At 46.8% G+C, this 15,985-nt stretch overlaps 1 protein-coding gene and 1 long non-coding RNA gene across 2 annotated transcripts; one reads left to right on the forward strand and one right to left on the reverse strand.

Moving 5' to 3' along the window:
* Positions 1 to 5,312: 5,312 nt before the first annotated feature.
* On the reverse strand, positions 5,313 to 7,371 carry LOC137206356 (apoptosis-associated speck-like protein containing a CARD). The gene is made up of 2 exons (XM_067705111.1): positions 6,392 to 7,371; positions 5,313 to 5,846 (listed from the first exon to the last, which is right to left on the reverse strand). The coding sequence occupies exons 1-2, from the start codon at positions 6,674 to 6,676 to the stop codon at positions 5,520 to 5,522; spliced, it is 612 nt and encodes a 203-aa protein (XP_067561212.1). The 5' UTR covers positions 6,677 to 7,371; the 3' UTR covers positions 5,313 to 5,519.
* Positions 7,372 to 13,477: 6,106 nt separating this feature from the next.
* LOC137206357 (uncharacterized) lies at positions 13,478 to 15,693 on the forward strand. Its single transcript, XR_010934626.1, has 2 exons — positions 13,478 to 13,629; positions 15,359 to 15,693. It is a non-coding gene; the product is annotated as an uncharacterized lncRNA (long non-coding RNA).
* The last annotated feature ends 292 nt before the right edge of the window (positions 15,694 to 15,985 follow it).

Below are 15,985 nucleotides of genomic sequence, written 5' to 3' on the forward strand. Positions count from 1 at the left end.
TCCAGCTCACTTATTCATTCTTCTGCCTCAGTTATTCTGCTATTGATTACTTCTAGTGTATTTTTCATTTCAGTTATTGTGTTGTTCCTCACCATTTGTTTGTTCTTTAGTTCTATGTCCTTGTTAAACATTTCTTATATTTTCTCAATCCGTGCCTCCATTCTCTTTACGAGACTGTGGATCATCTTTACCATCATCACTCTGAATGCTTTTTCAGGTAGATTGCCTATTTCCTCTTCATTTATTTGGTCTAATAGGTTTTTACCTTGCTCCTTCATCTGTAACACGTTTCTCTGTCGTCTCGTTTTTGTTGATGGGTGGGGCTGTGTTCCTGTCTTGCTGGTTGTTTGATCCCAGGCGTCCAGCACTGGAGCTTGCAGCAGTTGGGTGGAGCTGGATCTTGGTGCCGAGATGAGGACCTCTGGGAGAGCTCACACCAGTTAATATTTCCTCGGGCCTGAAGTTCTCTGGTAGTCCAGTGGCTCAGACTCGGTGCTCCCACCACAGGGGCTCAGGCCTGACCCCCGGCCTGGGAACCAAGACCCCACAAGCAACAAGGTGTGGCAAAAAACAAACAAACAAACAGAAAAACCCCAAAATAGACAAAGCCCAAGGCAAATAATAAAAACAAAACCAACCAAACAAAAAAAAGAAAACACAAAACCTGAGACAAATAACAAAAACAAATCCAAGCAAACAAAAAGCAAACCAACAACAACAAAACAACATGGTTAGGAAAAAACAAAACACCCAAATAAGAAGGCCCCCAAACCATAACCAGTAATAGAAATGAAACTAAACAGAAAACAAACAATAATACAAAATAAAAAAACAAACTAAAAGAAAAGCTAAGAGAAAAGACAAACACTAAAATGACAAAAACAAACAAACAAAAGATAAAAAAGCAAAAAAATAACAAAATGAAAGAAAACAACACAAAAATATCAAAAGAACAAACCACCACCACCGAGAAAACAAAAAACAGACAACAAGTGGAAAAGAGCAGAACAGTAACAGAATAAAAAATAAAATAAGAAAAATAAAAAATATATTAGAAAAAAATTAAAATGAAGCAATGACAAAACGAAAGAGGATAGCAACAAAAAATAAAATAAAATTGAAAAAATGAAAAATTCCCTGGTGCCTCTGCTATCAGTGTCCTTGCACCTACAGTGAGCTACATCCAATCCCCGCCTCCCTAGGAGGCCCTGCGAGACCTCTAGGTAGGTCTCTGGACCTGCTGTGTCAGCCCCACCTCTGCATGTGTTCCTTTTACCAGCATCTGTTCCTGAACCTGGCCTGGAGCACACATGCTCGTGTAGGCCAGGTGGGCGCAGGCTTCCACAGGTGTGTCCACAGGGGCCGGGACAGCCAGAGGAGGCTTTGGAGGGTGGTGGCACTTGGCCCGCCTGGACCCATGTGGCCGGAGGAGGCTTTGTCAGGGGCGGCCCATGGGCCACCACAGAGGCTTGGACGGGGGAGGGCTGGTGCTCGGGTCCGTTGGGACCGCGGGACCCTCACAGGCTTTGGCGGACGTGGGGCTCAGGCCCGGGACCTGTGCAGCCATACTAAAATTCCTAATATGCTTGAGGCAGGAACAGATGGATGTCAGGAGTTTGGGTCTGGGAATAGTGCTCTGTGGATGGATTGTGCTCTCTCAGCTCCTTGGATTGTGGCCTTAGCCTTAAACCTTGGGGTTATAGTGCTAGCAAGAAGGGCTCCTTTAACAAGAAGGATGATTGAGAGCCACCAGTGTGGGGACTGGAGACAGGAAGGGAGCTTGGCCTATAGGGTCGAAGATTGGGGGTTCCTTGCGTGTAGCGGGGAACCAAGCTTAGGCAATTGCAGGTAGAGAATGTCAAGGAGGGTGGGGTGGGGTGGGTACGGGAAGAAGAAACTGAAGGGAGCGGGAGCCAGGCTTTCTAGGTGGCGTCTTGCACATGCACCTCAGGGTGGCAGTGTTGCACAACTGTGCTGATTTTCTGTAGCTGTTTCTGCAGGATCCTTAGGGCCTCACTGCAGCCTGCTCACGGTAAGAACCTGTCTGTTAGATCTAGCCTGATGGCTGTTTTTCATTTGTTTGTTTGTTTTATTTTATTTTTTCCCAGAATTTGAGGGGAAGCAGGCCCATCCTGTGTACTCTTTCCCTGAGTGAAAAGCAAGGCAAATCCCCATGTAAGAAGGCTTCTGCAAACCTGTCGCAGTCTAACTGAGGTGGCAGAGCCAGATCCTCCCTGTAGCGTTGTGTGTCTAAGTTGAATGCGTACCTGAATCACTTGGAAGTACGGTTAGCAGGTGGGTTCTAATTCCATGTGTAGGTCTTGGTGGGGTACAAGCTCTCTGGTGATGTTGCTGTTTCAGCAGCACACTTAGAGCCATGCTCTGAAGTTCTGCAGAGCCTCCTGTTCTGCTCATTCCCCCACCTTCTCTGTGAAGGGGCAAGTGATTTGGTATAAAGCTTTCTGTGTAGACAATTTGAGCCAGGAGCTAAGAAAAAGGTCACTCACAGAAGGCTGGGTCTTGCATATGGGTTTTTGTTCTAATTAGCACAGGCCCAGTGAACATTGGGTATTGATCTGCTTGTTCTTTTTTCAGTCTTGTGATGCTTAGAGGTTTGGGCAGAAAATGGTGATTGTTTCAGATTGAGGGCCACTGAGGAGCCTAAGCCATTGAGCAGCTAGGAACAAAAACATCCTGGAGGGCTTCCCTGGTGGCGCAGTGGTTGAGAGTCCGCCTGCCGATGCAGGGGACACGGGTTTGTGCCTCGGTCCGGGAAGATCCCAGATGCCGCGGAGCGGCTGGGCCCGTGAGCCATGGCTGCTGAGCCTGTGCGTCCAGAGCCTGTGCTCCGCAACGGGAGAGGCCACAACAGTGAGAGGCCCGTATACTGCAAAAAACAAACAAACAAACAAAAACATCCTGGAGATCACTGTTGACACTAATGTGTGCTCACTGTGGGCTTCTGCTGTTAGGTGATGAGCTGTGTCCTGTTGTCCGTACTTTATAGATGGGGATGCTTAGGTACAAACTGTCCTTAAGTCTCATAACTCGTGAGTGAAGTGGAGCAGGGATTTGAATCTATCCTTTGGCTGCAGAAGTTGTGTCCTTAACCAGTATGCTGTGGCTGGTAGAACTCTGAGCCTCGCCCTTCCTCCCCCTCCAATAAAAAGGAAAAATAAAGCCCCCAAGAAGTCTTTCAACTTAGTGGAGCTGTTTCTTAGAACCATACCTTTTGCCTCAGGCCTGCCCTGGTTTTTGTAGCTGCTCTGTTTGAGCATCTGCTGTGCAGGGAAGTGTTAGTTATGGCTCCATCTCATGAGAAGCACTGGGTTCCTGTGAAGTTTTTGAAGAAATCCTCTGTCAGACACTAGACATACACAGGAACTGCTGTTTATTATTTTCACATGCAAGGCACTGTACAGAGGTTGAAAATATGTCTTTTTATGGGGCTTGCTCTAATGGGAGGGTCTTGTGTGAAAATAGACGTGACAATATGGTTTGCTCTCCCACAGGGACAGTAGGTGAAAATGCCACTGGAGACCAGAGGAAGGCCACCTGTGGGCATGCTAGGACAGATGGGTTTCAAGGTGTCCAGAGTTAAGGGACCAATGTGTGCTAGGGCATGGGGTGTCAGTAGTGTTGGGATCCAGGGGTAGGTGAAAAGGAAGGTAGGAGAGTTTGGATGGATCATTCAGGATCAGGCTGGAAGAGGGGCTTAGGTGTCCTAGTGTTAGAAGGGAGTCCATGTCCATCATCAGTTTTGATCACTCAGGACCTTGAAGGTGGTTGACTAGAAGCAGGGAGATCAGGAAGCCTGTTGTGGGTAAGACATGAAGGCATAAGCCAGATGGGGGTAGCGAAGTTGAAACGGAAGGTGTTTGGATATAAGCTGGAAGACTGACTAAATCTGGGCTTTCTGGAACAGGCTAGGATTTCTTATTTTCTGGTTAGGCTGCTGCTGTTGCCATATGTCGAGATACAGGGGTAGTAAAAGGAAGACAACTTCAGTTTGGGAAATGGTAAGGTCCTTGCAGAACGTAAGTGAACAAACACATCTCAGGGATTGAATAAGGCTTGGTTTATAAGATTTAAGAAGACTTGGTAGAAAAGGGCTGAGGGTGAAATGGGGAACATCAGCATTTATTTTATGGAGTGGCTGACTAAAGAAGATAAGCCCAGGGGATCCTCAGTATTGGGGCTGGATCCCGATTTGGGGGAAGCTCAGCTTTCCTCCTGGAGTCCTAAATGGCATTAGGAGCAGTCCCATGTGACTGTGTAGCCTTGACAGTGGTCATTAGCTTAGCTTCTTGGTAGCTTCCTCCTACAGCAAATTACTTGTTCTCTCCTGTTGCTCTGGTGATCTGGTCATCAGAATAGGGAAATGTTACACAGACTGTGTGTGTTTGTGTGTGTGTGTGTGTGTGTGTGTGGAGGGAAGCGGGGAATAAAAACTACATTTGCTAATTCTTGTGTTTAGGGAGGGTATTCCAAGTGAAGCCTTCATACAGCTTTGTTCATTCTGCACTGGTGTATCATTGTGAATGGTACACCTGGCACCCTCATACCTGGATCCCTGAGTCTGATGATCTGACTCCTAAGGATAGGATAACTGGCCTCCTTGGGGCCTGCCTGTTGCTTTGCATCCGCCCCTTCTAAGCCAGAAAGAATTTGGGTGCAAAATGTACTCAGGAAGTGGTCCTAGGATCCTGGTTCCCTAACAGCCTCTGGAAAGGCCCCTTAAGTGCTGTTTTCTGGAAATAAATATCCGTATTTTCTTTTGTTGGCACAATTCCATCAAGAGAAGGAACAGCTACTAGAACTTATTTCCTAAAGTTCTGCTTTTGTGGTTGGCATGTTTTCTGGGCAAAGTGTGACCTATAACCCCTCTTGCACTAGGTGGGAGGGAGCAGAGGGAGGAGTGACGCCTGCTGGTGTCCGTGCCAGAAGGAGCCCTAGGGACACTCGGTGGCTTGTGCTCTTCTGTCCTGTTTAGATGATACTCTTGTCACTTCCCCTGAAAATTGCTCTCATTTTGCAAATTTTTTTTCCTATGAAAAAGTGAGAGATTGAGAAGCTTGGTAGACGAGTCTGTTTCTAAATGCATCTGTCAGATATGGCCCCCCACAGTTCAGGCCCTTTGTACATACCTCTATTTTAACTTTTAGACCTTGGCCACAAGGCTAACTTGTATTCACAGGTCTCAAGGGCAGACCCTCTGGGGTGGCATTGAAGGAGCCACAAAATGGTGAGGGACTATTCCATGGTGACTGAGGCAGGAAGGATGAAGTGTCTGGGGAGCCTGCTGCCCCAGGAACAGGCGGAAACTAGAGCTTCACCTGAGCCTCTGTGGGGCTTGGATGTGTAGCTCAGCTCCGCATGTGCTTCCAGGCTGGAAGTAGGAAACACACCAAGTACAAGCTGGTTTTTCATATATCGTGTATAAAAAAAATCAGAGACTCCAGGTAAGATGGCTGGAACAGCCAGGGGTTGTCTGTGGGACCGCTGCTGGGGAAGATGCCTCAGCTCTGCTCCAGGTCGACCACCAGGTAGGGCTGGGTGTCCCTCAGGGCCTGGAGGAGCAGATCCTTGCAGGTCCGGTTCCAGGCTGGAGCAAAGCTGAAGAGCTTCCTCATCTTGGTAGGATTGGTGCGCTCCGCCCGCACTGCCTGGTACTGCTCCTCTGTCAGGACCTTCCCGTACAGGGCGTCCAGCACCCCATCCACGTCTGTGACCCGCGCAATGAGGGCCGCCCGATGCTGCTCCACAAAGTGCAGTGCTGGGGCGGGAAGGAGGAGAGGGGATGAGCTGGGACCAGGGTGGGTGCTGGAGCCTGTCCCTCTTGAACACTAGGCTTTCTTCAGAAATTGCCCTGAATGCAACCCTAAGCGGTGGGGCTCAAGATGGGCATGCCACCAGGACTCTACCTATAGTGGGATGAGTTTAACTTTGTCTCCCTTTCTCCTCCCAACCAGGCTCGGGCCCTGGAGGTGTGTGAGTAGCTGGGTGGGGAGGGTTGGTCTAGCTTTGTGCTCTCTGGGTGCTCTTGGCCTTGGGACAACAGATTTAGGCTGTGCAGGGGTGCAGTGGGGCGGGGCTGGTGAGGTGCCCAGGTAGGTGAGGTTGGGTGTTGAAGGCTTTACTTGGCTGCTGTCTGGCGAGGGGACTTCATCTCGGTTGGCACGGTTCCAGGGCCTGTAAGAAAATGTTAAGTGGTGTCTCCAAGTCTTTCTGGGGTCAGGGATCTCCTGGTCCGGAAGCCAAGGTCAATACCAAGCCTCCCCAGCAGGAGGAGCTTTTATTAAAGGGTAGGAGGAACAGGAAGCGAAAGCGTGAGGAGAGGCAAATGTTCGGGTTGGGAGGAGGGTACAGATGAGGGCATACTGGTCTGGACCTCTGCGCGGAGGGTGGAGGAGGCGAGCTCCCCCTTGCCCCAGGTCTCCTGCATGCCCATGTCGCGAAGCACGAGCGCCATGAGGTTGGCACCGTACGCCTCCAGATAGTAGCTGACGAGCTTGTTGGTGAGGTCCACAGCATCCGTGGGTAGCAGCGTCCCCCGTGGGATGCGTCCGTAGCCTTCGTGCAGCGACACTGAAAGCAGCTTCGTCTTGAACTTCTTGAACTCCTCTGCAGTCAGGTTCTCCAGCGCATCCAGGATGGCATCACGCGTGCACCCCATGGCTCCCGGGGTCCCCCACTGTAGCTCACTTGGGCTGTCTGACAAGCAGGAGGTCTGCTCTGCGGCGGGACCTGGAACTCTCCGCCTTCTCTCAACTCCGGCCTCTGCCCCAGAACATTGCCCTCGGGTGTAAGGCTCCCGACTATCCCGTTCCTTCCCATCCTCTCCTGGCCATCAGGGGGTGCCCAGATCGCATCCTTTGGCTGGTCTGTGAGGTGGGACCCAGGAGACCGGGTGGAAAAGGGCTCATGGGTGGTGCCTGCCTCTCCAGGCTTGGACTAGCTAGCACACATCAGGAACCTGGTTTATTGGAGCGCTAAGGCTTAGAACTGTGGAATTTTAGAACCCTGAAATCTCCATGTTTCCCTAAACCTTAGCATCCTCTCTGACATGTCATAGAATCAGAGTCATAGAATCCTAACAGCCAGACCATGTAGCTTCCCAAATTCTGGGGAGAAATGAGGTGTCAAAAGAGTGTAGAGGGCTTCCCTGGTGGCGCAGTGGTTGAGAGTCCACCTGCCGATGCAGGGGACACGGGTTCGTGCCCCGGTCCGGGAAGATCCCACATGCCAGAGCGGCTGGGCCCGTGAGCCATGGGCGCTGAGCCTGCACGTCCAGAGCCTGTGTTCCGCAATGGGAGAGGCCACAACAGTGAGAGGCCTGCGTACCGCAAAATATAAAAAATAATAATAAAAAAAAAGACTGTAGAGATAACTGTGTGTGATTTATCTCTCCAAACCTCAGTTTCGTTATCTATAAAATGGGGATAATAACACTCACTCTTCCACTTAGTAAATATTCCAACATAACATGGGCTACCTGATGGTACCTGAGACCTTGACAAATGCTTCCAGAATTTGGTCCCCCAGGAATTGAATTTCTTGGGAAGTGATGACAAGAGACCCTTGCAATAGTTGAGAAAATTCTTGACTGGAGGGAAAGTCATGGGTAGAGAGCAATTCTGGGGTCAGAGGGCTTGACCCAGAAGAGCAGATGAAAGGTGGTGTGGGATGGCATTGGAGGCCAAGCTGTGCCCAGAATCATTACCTTGCCCTTAACATGGCTGGGAAGGCCCTGCTGGTCTGTCCCTGTGGACCTCACCAGCCTTTCTTGCACCACACCCTGCCCCCCACTCCACCTCTGAGTTCCAACCACACTGGCCTCTCAGTTCCTCAAATCTGCCAGGCTCCTTTGCTTCTCCAAGCCTTTGCACATGCTGTTCCCTCACCCTGGAGCTCTCTTCCCTCACTCTTTGCCTGACAAACTCTCAAGACTTTAGGTCTTAAGTTAAATGCTACTTCCTCTGGGAGGAAGTATATTAACGCGTATATGTGAAATCTAGAAAAATGGTACAGATGAACCGGTTTGCAAGGCAGAAATAGAGACACAGATGTAGAGAACGAACGTATGGACACCAAGGGGGGAAAGCAGGGAAGGGGTGGTGGTGGGATGAACTGGGAGATTGGGATTGACATATATACACTAATAAGTATAAAATAGATAGCTAATAAGAACCTGGTGTATAAAAAAAAAAACAAAATTCCAAAAAAAAATAATGATAAAGGGATCAATTAACTAAGAGGATACAACATTTATAAATATTTATGTACCCTACCTCAGAGCACCTATATAAAGCAAATATTTAAAGAACTGAAGGGAGAAGTAGACAGCAATACAATAATAGTAGATTCCCATCACCAGCCTCTAAGGCAGTGTGCATACCTGTAGCAATATCCTGCAGCCATGGAATTGCACACTGACAGCTGGGGCCCCCACAGCTGCCTGAGGGCTCAGCTCTGGCCTTATCTCCTGTCACTTGCCTGCACCACTAGGCTCACCTGCAGCTGTCCCCATAAACTGTGCACCTGCACCCAGCCAGCTAGATCCCCATTAAGCCTCCATTGCTGTGCATGTCTGATGTGAGATCCTGCAGGCACAGAATGTACATACACCAACATCCAGGGCCTCTGAAGCTGCCTGTGTACCCTCACATGGCCCTGGCCCTTGTTCCTGGCCCTGGCCCCTACCACTGTGTGTGTATCCGCAACCAGCCTCTGCCATTACTTAGGCACCAGTTGGTGGTATGTACACACCACCAGCAGCTCCATGCCACTGCTGCCTGCCCTTGTGTGTAGCCTCTGGACCTGGAGGCACCACAAGGACCCCAATAGCCCTTGTAGCCATTGCAGATACCCCACTATGCTCACCAAGGACCACATAGTTGTCAATGCTGTGGACCCCTGTGGCCTGACCGAGAGAGACATCATGCCCCCACCCCCCACCCTGGACCCAGAGCTGCCACATGCCCCTGCCCTTGGCAGCCTGCGCCACTAGATACAGAGTCACAACAGACTCCAGCATGCTCCCACCCACAGAAGGTCTTTCATTACCAGAGTCAGTCCATAAAGTCTGGAAGAGGTGACTATTTCTTCAGTTGTGCAGACACCTACACAAGACTACCAGGGTCACAAAGAATTGGGGAAACATGACACCTCCAAAGGAACATAGCAAACTTCCAGTAACTGACCCCAAACAAATGGAGATAGTTTAATTGCCTGGCAAAGGATTCAAAATAATTATTCAAAAGATGTTCAGAGAGCTCAAGAGAACACATAAACAATTTAATGAAATCAGGAAGACAATACAAGAACAAAACGACAGGTTCAACAAGGAGACAAAAAACAATCCCATTCACAAAAGCATCAAAAATAATAAAATACTTAAGGAGTAAATTTAAAGAAGTGAAAGATGTATTCACTGAAAACAAGATATTAATGAAAGAAATTGAATACACAAATAAATGGAAAGCTATCCCATGTTCATGGATCAGAAGAGTTATTGTTAAAATGTTCCTACTGCCCAAAGTCATCTATAGATTAAATGTAATCTCTAGGTTGCCATGGCTAAGGGGTGAGGGAGATGGAGAGAGGTTGGCAAAAAAGTACAAACTTTCAGTTATAAGATGAATAAGTTCTGAAGATCTAATGTAAAACATGGTGACTATAGTTGATAATACTGTATTGTATAATTGCAATTTGCTAAGAGAGTAAATTGTAAGTGTTCTTACCAAAAAAAGGAGAGGGGGCAACTTTGTGAAGTGATTGATATGCTAATGAACTTGAATGTGGGAATTCTTTCACAAGGTATACATATATCAAATCATCATGTTGTACACTTTAAATATAGTACAATTTTATTTGTCAATTATACCTCAATAAAACTGGGGGAAGAGAAATTAAAGAAGACCTAAATAAATGAAGACAGCCCATGCTCATGAAAAATTCAATATTGTTAGCATTGCAGTACTCCCGAAATTGATCTACAGAGTCAGTCAATTCCCAGCTGCCTTTTTTGCAGAAATGCACACACTGATCCTAAAATTCATATAGAATTGCAGGGAACCCTGGATAGCCAAAAATTTCTTTAAAAAGAAGAACAAAGTTTGAGGTCTCACACTTCCTGATTTCAATACTTTCTACAAAAGTGACAGTAATCAAAGCAGTTTGGTACTGGCATAAGCATAGATATATCTTAATCTAATGAAATAGAATTGAGAATCCAAAAATAAGCCCGTACATCTATGGTCAATTGATTTTCAACAATAAATAACAGTCTTTTGAACAAACAGTGCTTAAACAACTAAATAGGCGTGAGACTGGAAGACAAGAGTACAGCCATTTTTGAAAAGGACCCAGGGAACGACCTTGCGCAAGCAGGCTTCACAGATCCCTTAAAACAAAGTGCCTAAAGCTTTCCAGTTCCCTGAAAGATATAGATAAAGGCCTGGCAGACATTCCCAAGTTGTTTTTGCAGGAGGCAGATCCCCACCAGATGAAAACTGCTGACCGCAAGTGCACAGACCCCCACACCAGTTGACGGTTGATGATTCTTGAAACTTCATCTTGATGCCAACCAATCTCAGAATCGAGCACAAGCTGATCGGGCACCTGCTGCCCCCTCCCTCACACTCGCTTTAAAACCTGTTCCCTGAAAGTCCTTGGGGAGTTGGCACTCTTTTCTGCCTTCTCCCCTGTGCACAAACTATCCTTTTAATAAAAAGCTTTGCTTACCTAAGAGCCTTGTGGGAGTGAAATTCATTTCTATGGTATTGCTGCCCAAGAATCTGGAGAGGGCCTGGTAACAGACACATGCAAAAGAATAAAGTTGGACTCTTACCTCACAATATATACAAAAATTAATTAAAAATGGATCAAACACCCAAAAGTAAGACCTAAAACAATAAACTCTTAGAAGAAAACATAGGTAAATCTTCATAACCTGGATTCAGCAATGCATTCTTAGATATGACACCAGAAGAAAATATACATTAATTGGGCTTAATCAGAATCAAAACTTTTGAGCATCAAAGGACAAAAATGTGAAAAGACAAGTCATAGAATGGAAAACATTTTCAAATCATATGTCTGATAAGGATTTCACGTTATGAACGAACAAAGAACTCTTACAACTCAACAACAAAATGACAAACCAATAAAATAAAGGGCAAAAGGATCTATAGACATTTCTCCAAAGAAATTATACAAATGGCCAACAAGCACATGAAAAGATGCTCAACATAGCTGCTAGGGAAATTTAAACCAAAACCACAATGAGAAACCATTTACCCACTAAGAGGGCTGTAATTTTAAAAACATTTTAATTTTTTAAACAGAAAGTAAGTGTTGGCAAGAATGTAGAAAACTGGAACCCTCACACACAGCTAGTGGGAATGTAACGTGGTATATAGCAACTGTGGTAAAGTTTGGCCATTCCTCAAAAAGTTAATCATATAATTACCACATTGTAATAGCGGCCTCCCCAGCCCGAACCCAAACTGTGACGGGCCCTCTCCTCCTCCCTCTCTGGCGCCGGCGGCTGCGCGGTTGGGGCAGGGGCTGCTCCGCTGCTCCTCTCCGCGCTCCGGCTGGGCCTAGCCCACCGGCCTGGCCCCGCACCTGCCGGCCACCCACTGCGCAAGCGGGCAGGCGGGCGGGAGCTCCGCCCTGGGGACACCCGCTCCCAGGCCACGTCATCAGTCGTGAACTGACCGGTGAGGCCAGCCGCGGGTTGAGCCCAGGGGGCCCGCCGCCTCAGACAGCGATCCCAGGAAAGGGTGTGTCAACAGCCTCCACGTGGCCACCGGGGTCTCAGCGGCTTCTGCGCCTCGCTTCACCTAGACCTGGAGGACAACGTTGCTGGAGCAACCTGGTACTTCTTCAGACCTGGCGGCTTTCTGGGGTCGCACCTCTCTACTCAGGGTGTGAGACCTGAGAGGCAGGCGCTAGCTGCAGCAGCCCCGCTCAGCCATTGGTCGGTGCCACAGTGGCCCCGCCCCCTCCCCCCTCTGGTATATAAAAGGAGCCCGCATTCGGACTGAGGTAAGGTGGATTTTTGAGACGCTAGTCTGCTGTATTCTCGGTCTGCTAGCTTTCCCATTAAAATCGTTATTCCTTGTTGCAACAACTCCTCTCCCGATTTATTGGCCTGTTGTGCGATGAGCAGAAGGAGCTTGGGCTTGGTAACAATATGACCTTGCAATTCCATTCCTAGGTTTCTAGGAATGGAAAGCATATGTCAACACAAAAACAGTAGCATTATTCATAATACCCCAAAAGTGGAAACAACCCGAAAGTCCATGAGAATGGATGAACAAAATGTGGTGTTATCCAAAATGTAATACATGACACAACACTCATGAATCTTGAAAATATGCTAAGTGGAAGAAGCCAAACACAAAAGACCATATATTATAATGATTCTATATATAAATGTGATGGAAGAAATTTTCACATATTGAGTTATGAGGCAGTCATTCTAGCTTATACAGGATTTAACTTGAATTTTATGCTAGCTAAAACCGCCTGTTTGTAGCCTATCAAACATACATTGTACATCTGCTTTAATCATTAAAGAAAAGGGTACCTGAAGTAAAGAATGTTCTTTTAAAAAATAAAGATTAAATGCCTCCCTTCCTGGGATGTCAGTGCTACATACTTCTTCGATAAGACTCCCTTCCCAGGTGCCAAGGCCATACTGACTCACTGTATACATGCTGATCTGTTTTTTTTTTTTTTTTTTTTTTGTGAAATCTTGAAGGAATGTATTCCTGACTTGTTTGGTGTTCTTTGTTCTGATGAGATATGAAACTATGCGGAAAATCATGCTTCTCTGGAGCAGTTCCTCAGAGTTATCTGAGAGACCGTCTCCCGGACGATCATCCTCAATTTGGCTCTAATTGGCTTATTGATTATTTCCATCCACATAAGAAATGCCCAGAATTGGCAAATCCATACAGACAGAAAGCCGATTTGTGGTTGCCAGTGGGTGGAAATACGGGGAATGATGAATGACTGCTCATGAGTACAGGGTTTATCTTAGGGAAGATTAAAATGTTCTGGAATGAGTGGTGACAGTTTCACAGCATTGTGAATGTAATAAAAGCCACTGAATTCTAATACTTTAAAATGGTGAATTTTACCTCAATTTTTTTAAAAAAGAAAAATCCTATGGGATGGGTAAAATGATATTCCTACATAATAGCTGAGATTCAGAGATCAACTCATTTGTCTAAAGTCAAATTAAAATTAAAGCTGACTGAACCTCCCAAAACCTTCCTTCTAATCACTGTTACAACCAAAATAAAAACAGTTAAAAATTAACTCTAAGTCCCAGTGGGTTTTTTTGTGTTTGTAGGGAGTTGGGGCGGGGGGGAGGGGCGGGGGGAGGAAAGGAAGCACGCTCTTGGGCTGGAAGGAGGACGGGGGGCGGCGGTAGGCGGAGCATCCCGATTTGGAGGGCTTAGGGAGGAGGAGGAAGGGCGAGGAGGTCCGTACACTTACGGCCGAGGCCTTGGTAAATGCTTCCGCCCCGCCGTTGAGGGGCGCCAGTCGACCGAGCGCGGTACCTCCTTCCAACGCTTTACCCGAGCGCCCCGCCGGCGGCCCCGCGGACAGGTTTGCAGCCTCTTCCCCGCACGGACCCCTCAAAGGCGAGGCCCGACCCCGTACCAGGCGGGCGGGAGGACCCAGCAAGCGCTGCCTCGGCCCCTTTCCCGCCCACGGACCCTGGAGCCCCTACCTTCCGGGCAGCCTGCCGGCTCCTGGCTCGCCCAACCCACCTGTCTCAGGTTTCCCAAATATTTTACCACTTGCTCTTCCTGGCCCACAACACAGTCCCCCACTTCCCGAAGACAGACTAGGAGTGAGAGGAGTGAGACGCTTGCCTTGACATTATTAAAATAATGAAACTACTATTAGTAGTAATGACTTAATAGGAAGAATATTAATAAACTTATTAGTAATGTAGGGGCCAGTAACCAGGATGCCTTGCTTGCCTGTTTAAGAGGAAACCAACTCAATAAGCAAGATAAATACTTTAATATGACATTTAGAATTTTTTTCAAAATAAAAAACTTAAAAGTACCATGAGGTGCTATATGGGAGGCTAAAACAAAAGGAAAAATCAGTAATCCTGATCCTAGCTTTATTTAAAATGTTGGTAGTTTCGTTATCATGGAATTTTTTTAGTGTTTTTTTTTCAATATTACATTAAAAAAATTTTTTTTAGGGGCTTCCTTGGTGGCGCAGTGGTTGAGAGTCCGCCTGCCGATGCAGGGGACACGGGTTCGTGCCTTGGTCCGGGAAGATCCCACATGCCGCGGAGCGGCTGGGCCCATGAGCCATGGCCGCTGAGCCTGCGCGTCCGGAGCCTGTGCTCCGCAACGGGAGAGGCCACTGCAGTGAGAGGCCCGCGTATCGCAAAAAAAAAAAAAATCTTCAGTACTGAGTATCTTGAGTTCTGAGTATGTCCCCAAATTTTGCGCTGGAAGTGAGTACTTCAGTCACTGTGCTTGGCTTACCCTAGTGACAGCCCTGCCCTACTGTCAGCTTTAGTGTGGTAGTGGCAGTACGGAAGGGTAGGGAAGTGCAAGTGGCCACCTTCTCCCCAAAGTCTACGGAGGCTTAGCAAGGAACTTCCAGAGGTGCAGGCACAGGGGCCTGTAAACCCTCTAGGCGTGTCATTACTGCTAATAGTAGTTTCATTATTTTAATAATATAAACTAAAAAGCATCAATAATACTTATATAATATAATACTTATTAAACACCTACCAGCTAAACACTTCACAAAATGATTTCATTTATGCCTCACCACAACTCTGGGAGGTTGGTCCTAATATTACTAATACTATCTGATTTTACAGTGCAGGAAACAGGATCAGAGTGGTTAAATCTCTTGTTTAAGGTCATCCAGCATGTACAGTGGCAGAACTAGGATTCAAATCCAAACTGGCTGAGCAGAGAGCCTTTACTTGGGAATCACAAAGTACAAAGTTCCTAATCCTCTACCTGGAAATGACTTGGGGATTTCATCTCCAAAGCATTAGAACTCCAATAAAAACCTTAGAAACAAATTGAGATGTTAGGATATCTGCTCGTACAATGTATCACATCAATGAGTTAAAAAAAACAATATGATAATTTCCATGGAAGCTCCTTGTAAACTAAGCCTAGAAAGGTATTTATTTACATGTTATACAAAAGTATGCTAACTCCATAGCCCAGCCAAGTGGTGTAGCACCAGCAACCCCCTTCCCTCTGGACAATTTGGGCCAGTGTTTGTTGTACACTGGTTAATCTGCTGTCAGTCCACAGTGCAAAACAGCTTCTAACCTATATTCTAGATCATTGATCTTCAGTTGGCCACCAGACCTGTGCTGCTCCCCTGGAATTCCTACCAGCCTCCCCAGAACCACTGCTGCTACCACCAGGCTGGGAAGGAGGAAGAAGGCTGCCCTCCCCTTTTATGATGACTTCTTTCCAGACCCTTGAGCTAAAACCAGACCACCATGTTTGGCAGCTAAAACTTTGCTGAGGACCTGGGTGATATCACCCAAAGCCATATGAGGAAGATGATTTGAGGTGACTCACAGACCTACTGTCTTTTGAATAATCATACATTTATTTTGATGCAAATTCAAAATGATTGAAATAGCATATTAAACTACAATAGCAGGCTCATTTTGCTCCTAGTGAAGCTAAAAAGAGTAGTAAAAATTTTAACACAATATATTTAAAGTAAATAATAAAAGATCTCAAGGAGGTATTAGAGCTTCAACAGAACATGGCAGTTGGACTCATAGCATATGTGATCACCTAAGAATTCCCTTCTACCTGCCCAGGTTGTACAACTTCTGACCCTAATCAGATATTGCATATTGCATAACTTTCATTTTGGAAAGGCTCTGGTTACTTGGGACCAGTTAGTTCCCCGGGTCTCCAGTCCCAACAGAATTAATTCAATCAAGACC

This window comes from Pseudorca crassidens, chromosome 15 (assembly GCF_039906515.1).
Source record: "Pseudorca crassidens isolate mPseCra1 chromosome 15, mPseCra1.hap1, whole genome shotgun sequence".
Taxonomy (NCBI): Eukaryota; Metazoa; Chordata; class Mammalia; order Artiodactyla; family Delphinidae; genus Pseudorca; species Pseudorca crassidens.

What these genes read in the sequence shown, in the direction of transcription:
- LOC137206356 (XM_067705111.1), bottom strand. Translation starts at nt 6,676, where the DNA reads ATGGGGTGCACGCGTGATGCCATCCTGGATGCGCTGGAGAACCTGACT. An exon ending in CCTCCACCCTCCGCGCAGAG is followed by an intron (nt 5,847 to 6,391) that starts GTCCAGACCAGT and finishes AAGAAAGCCTAG; the next exon opens with TGTTCAAGAGGGACAGGCTC.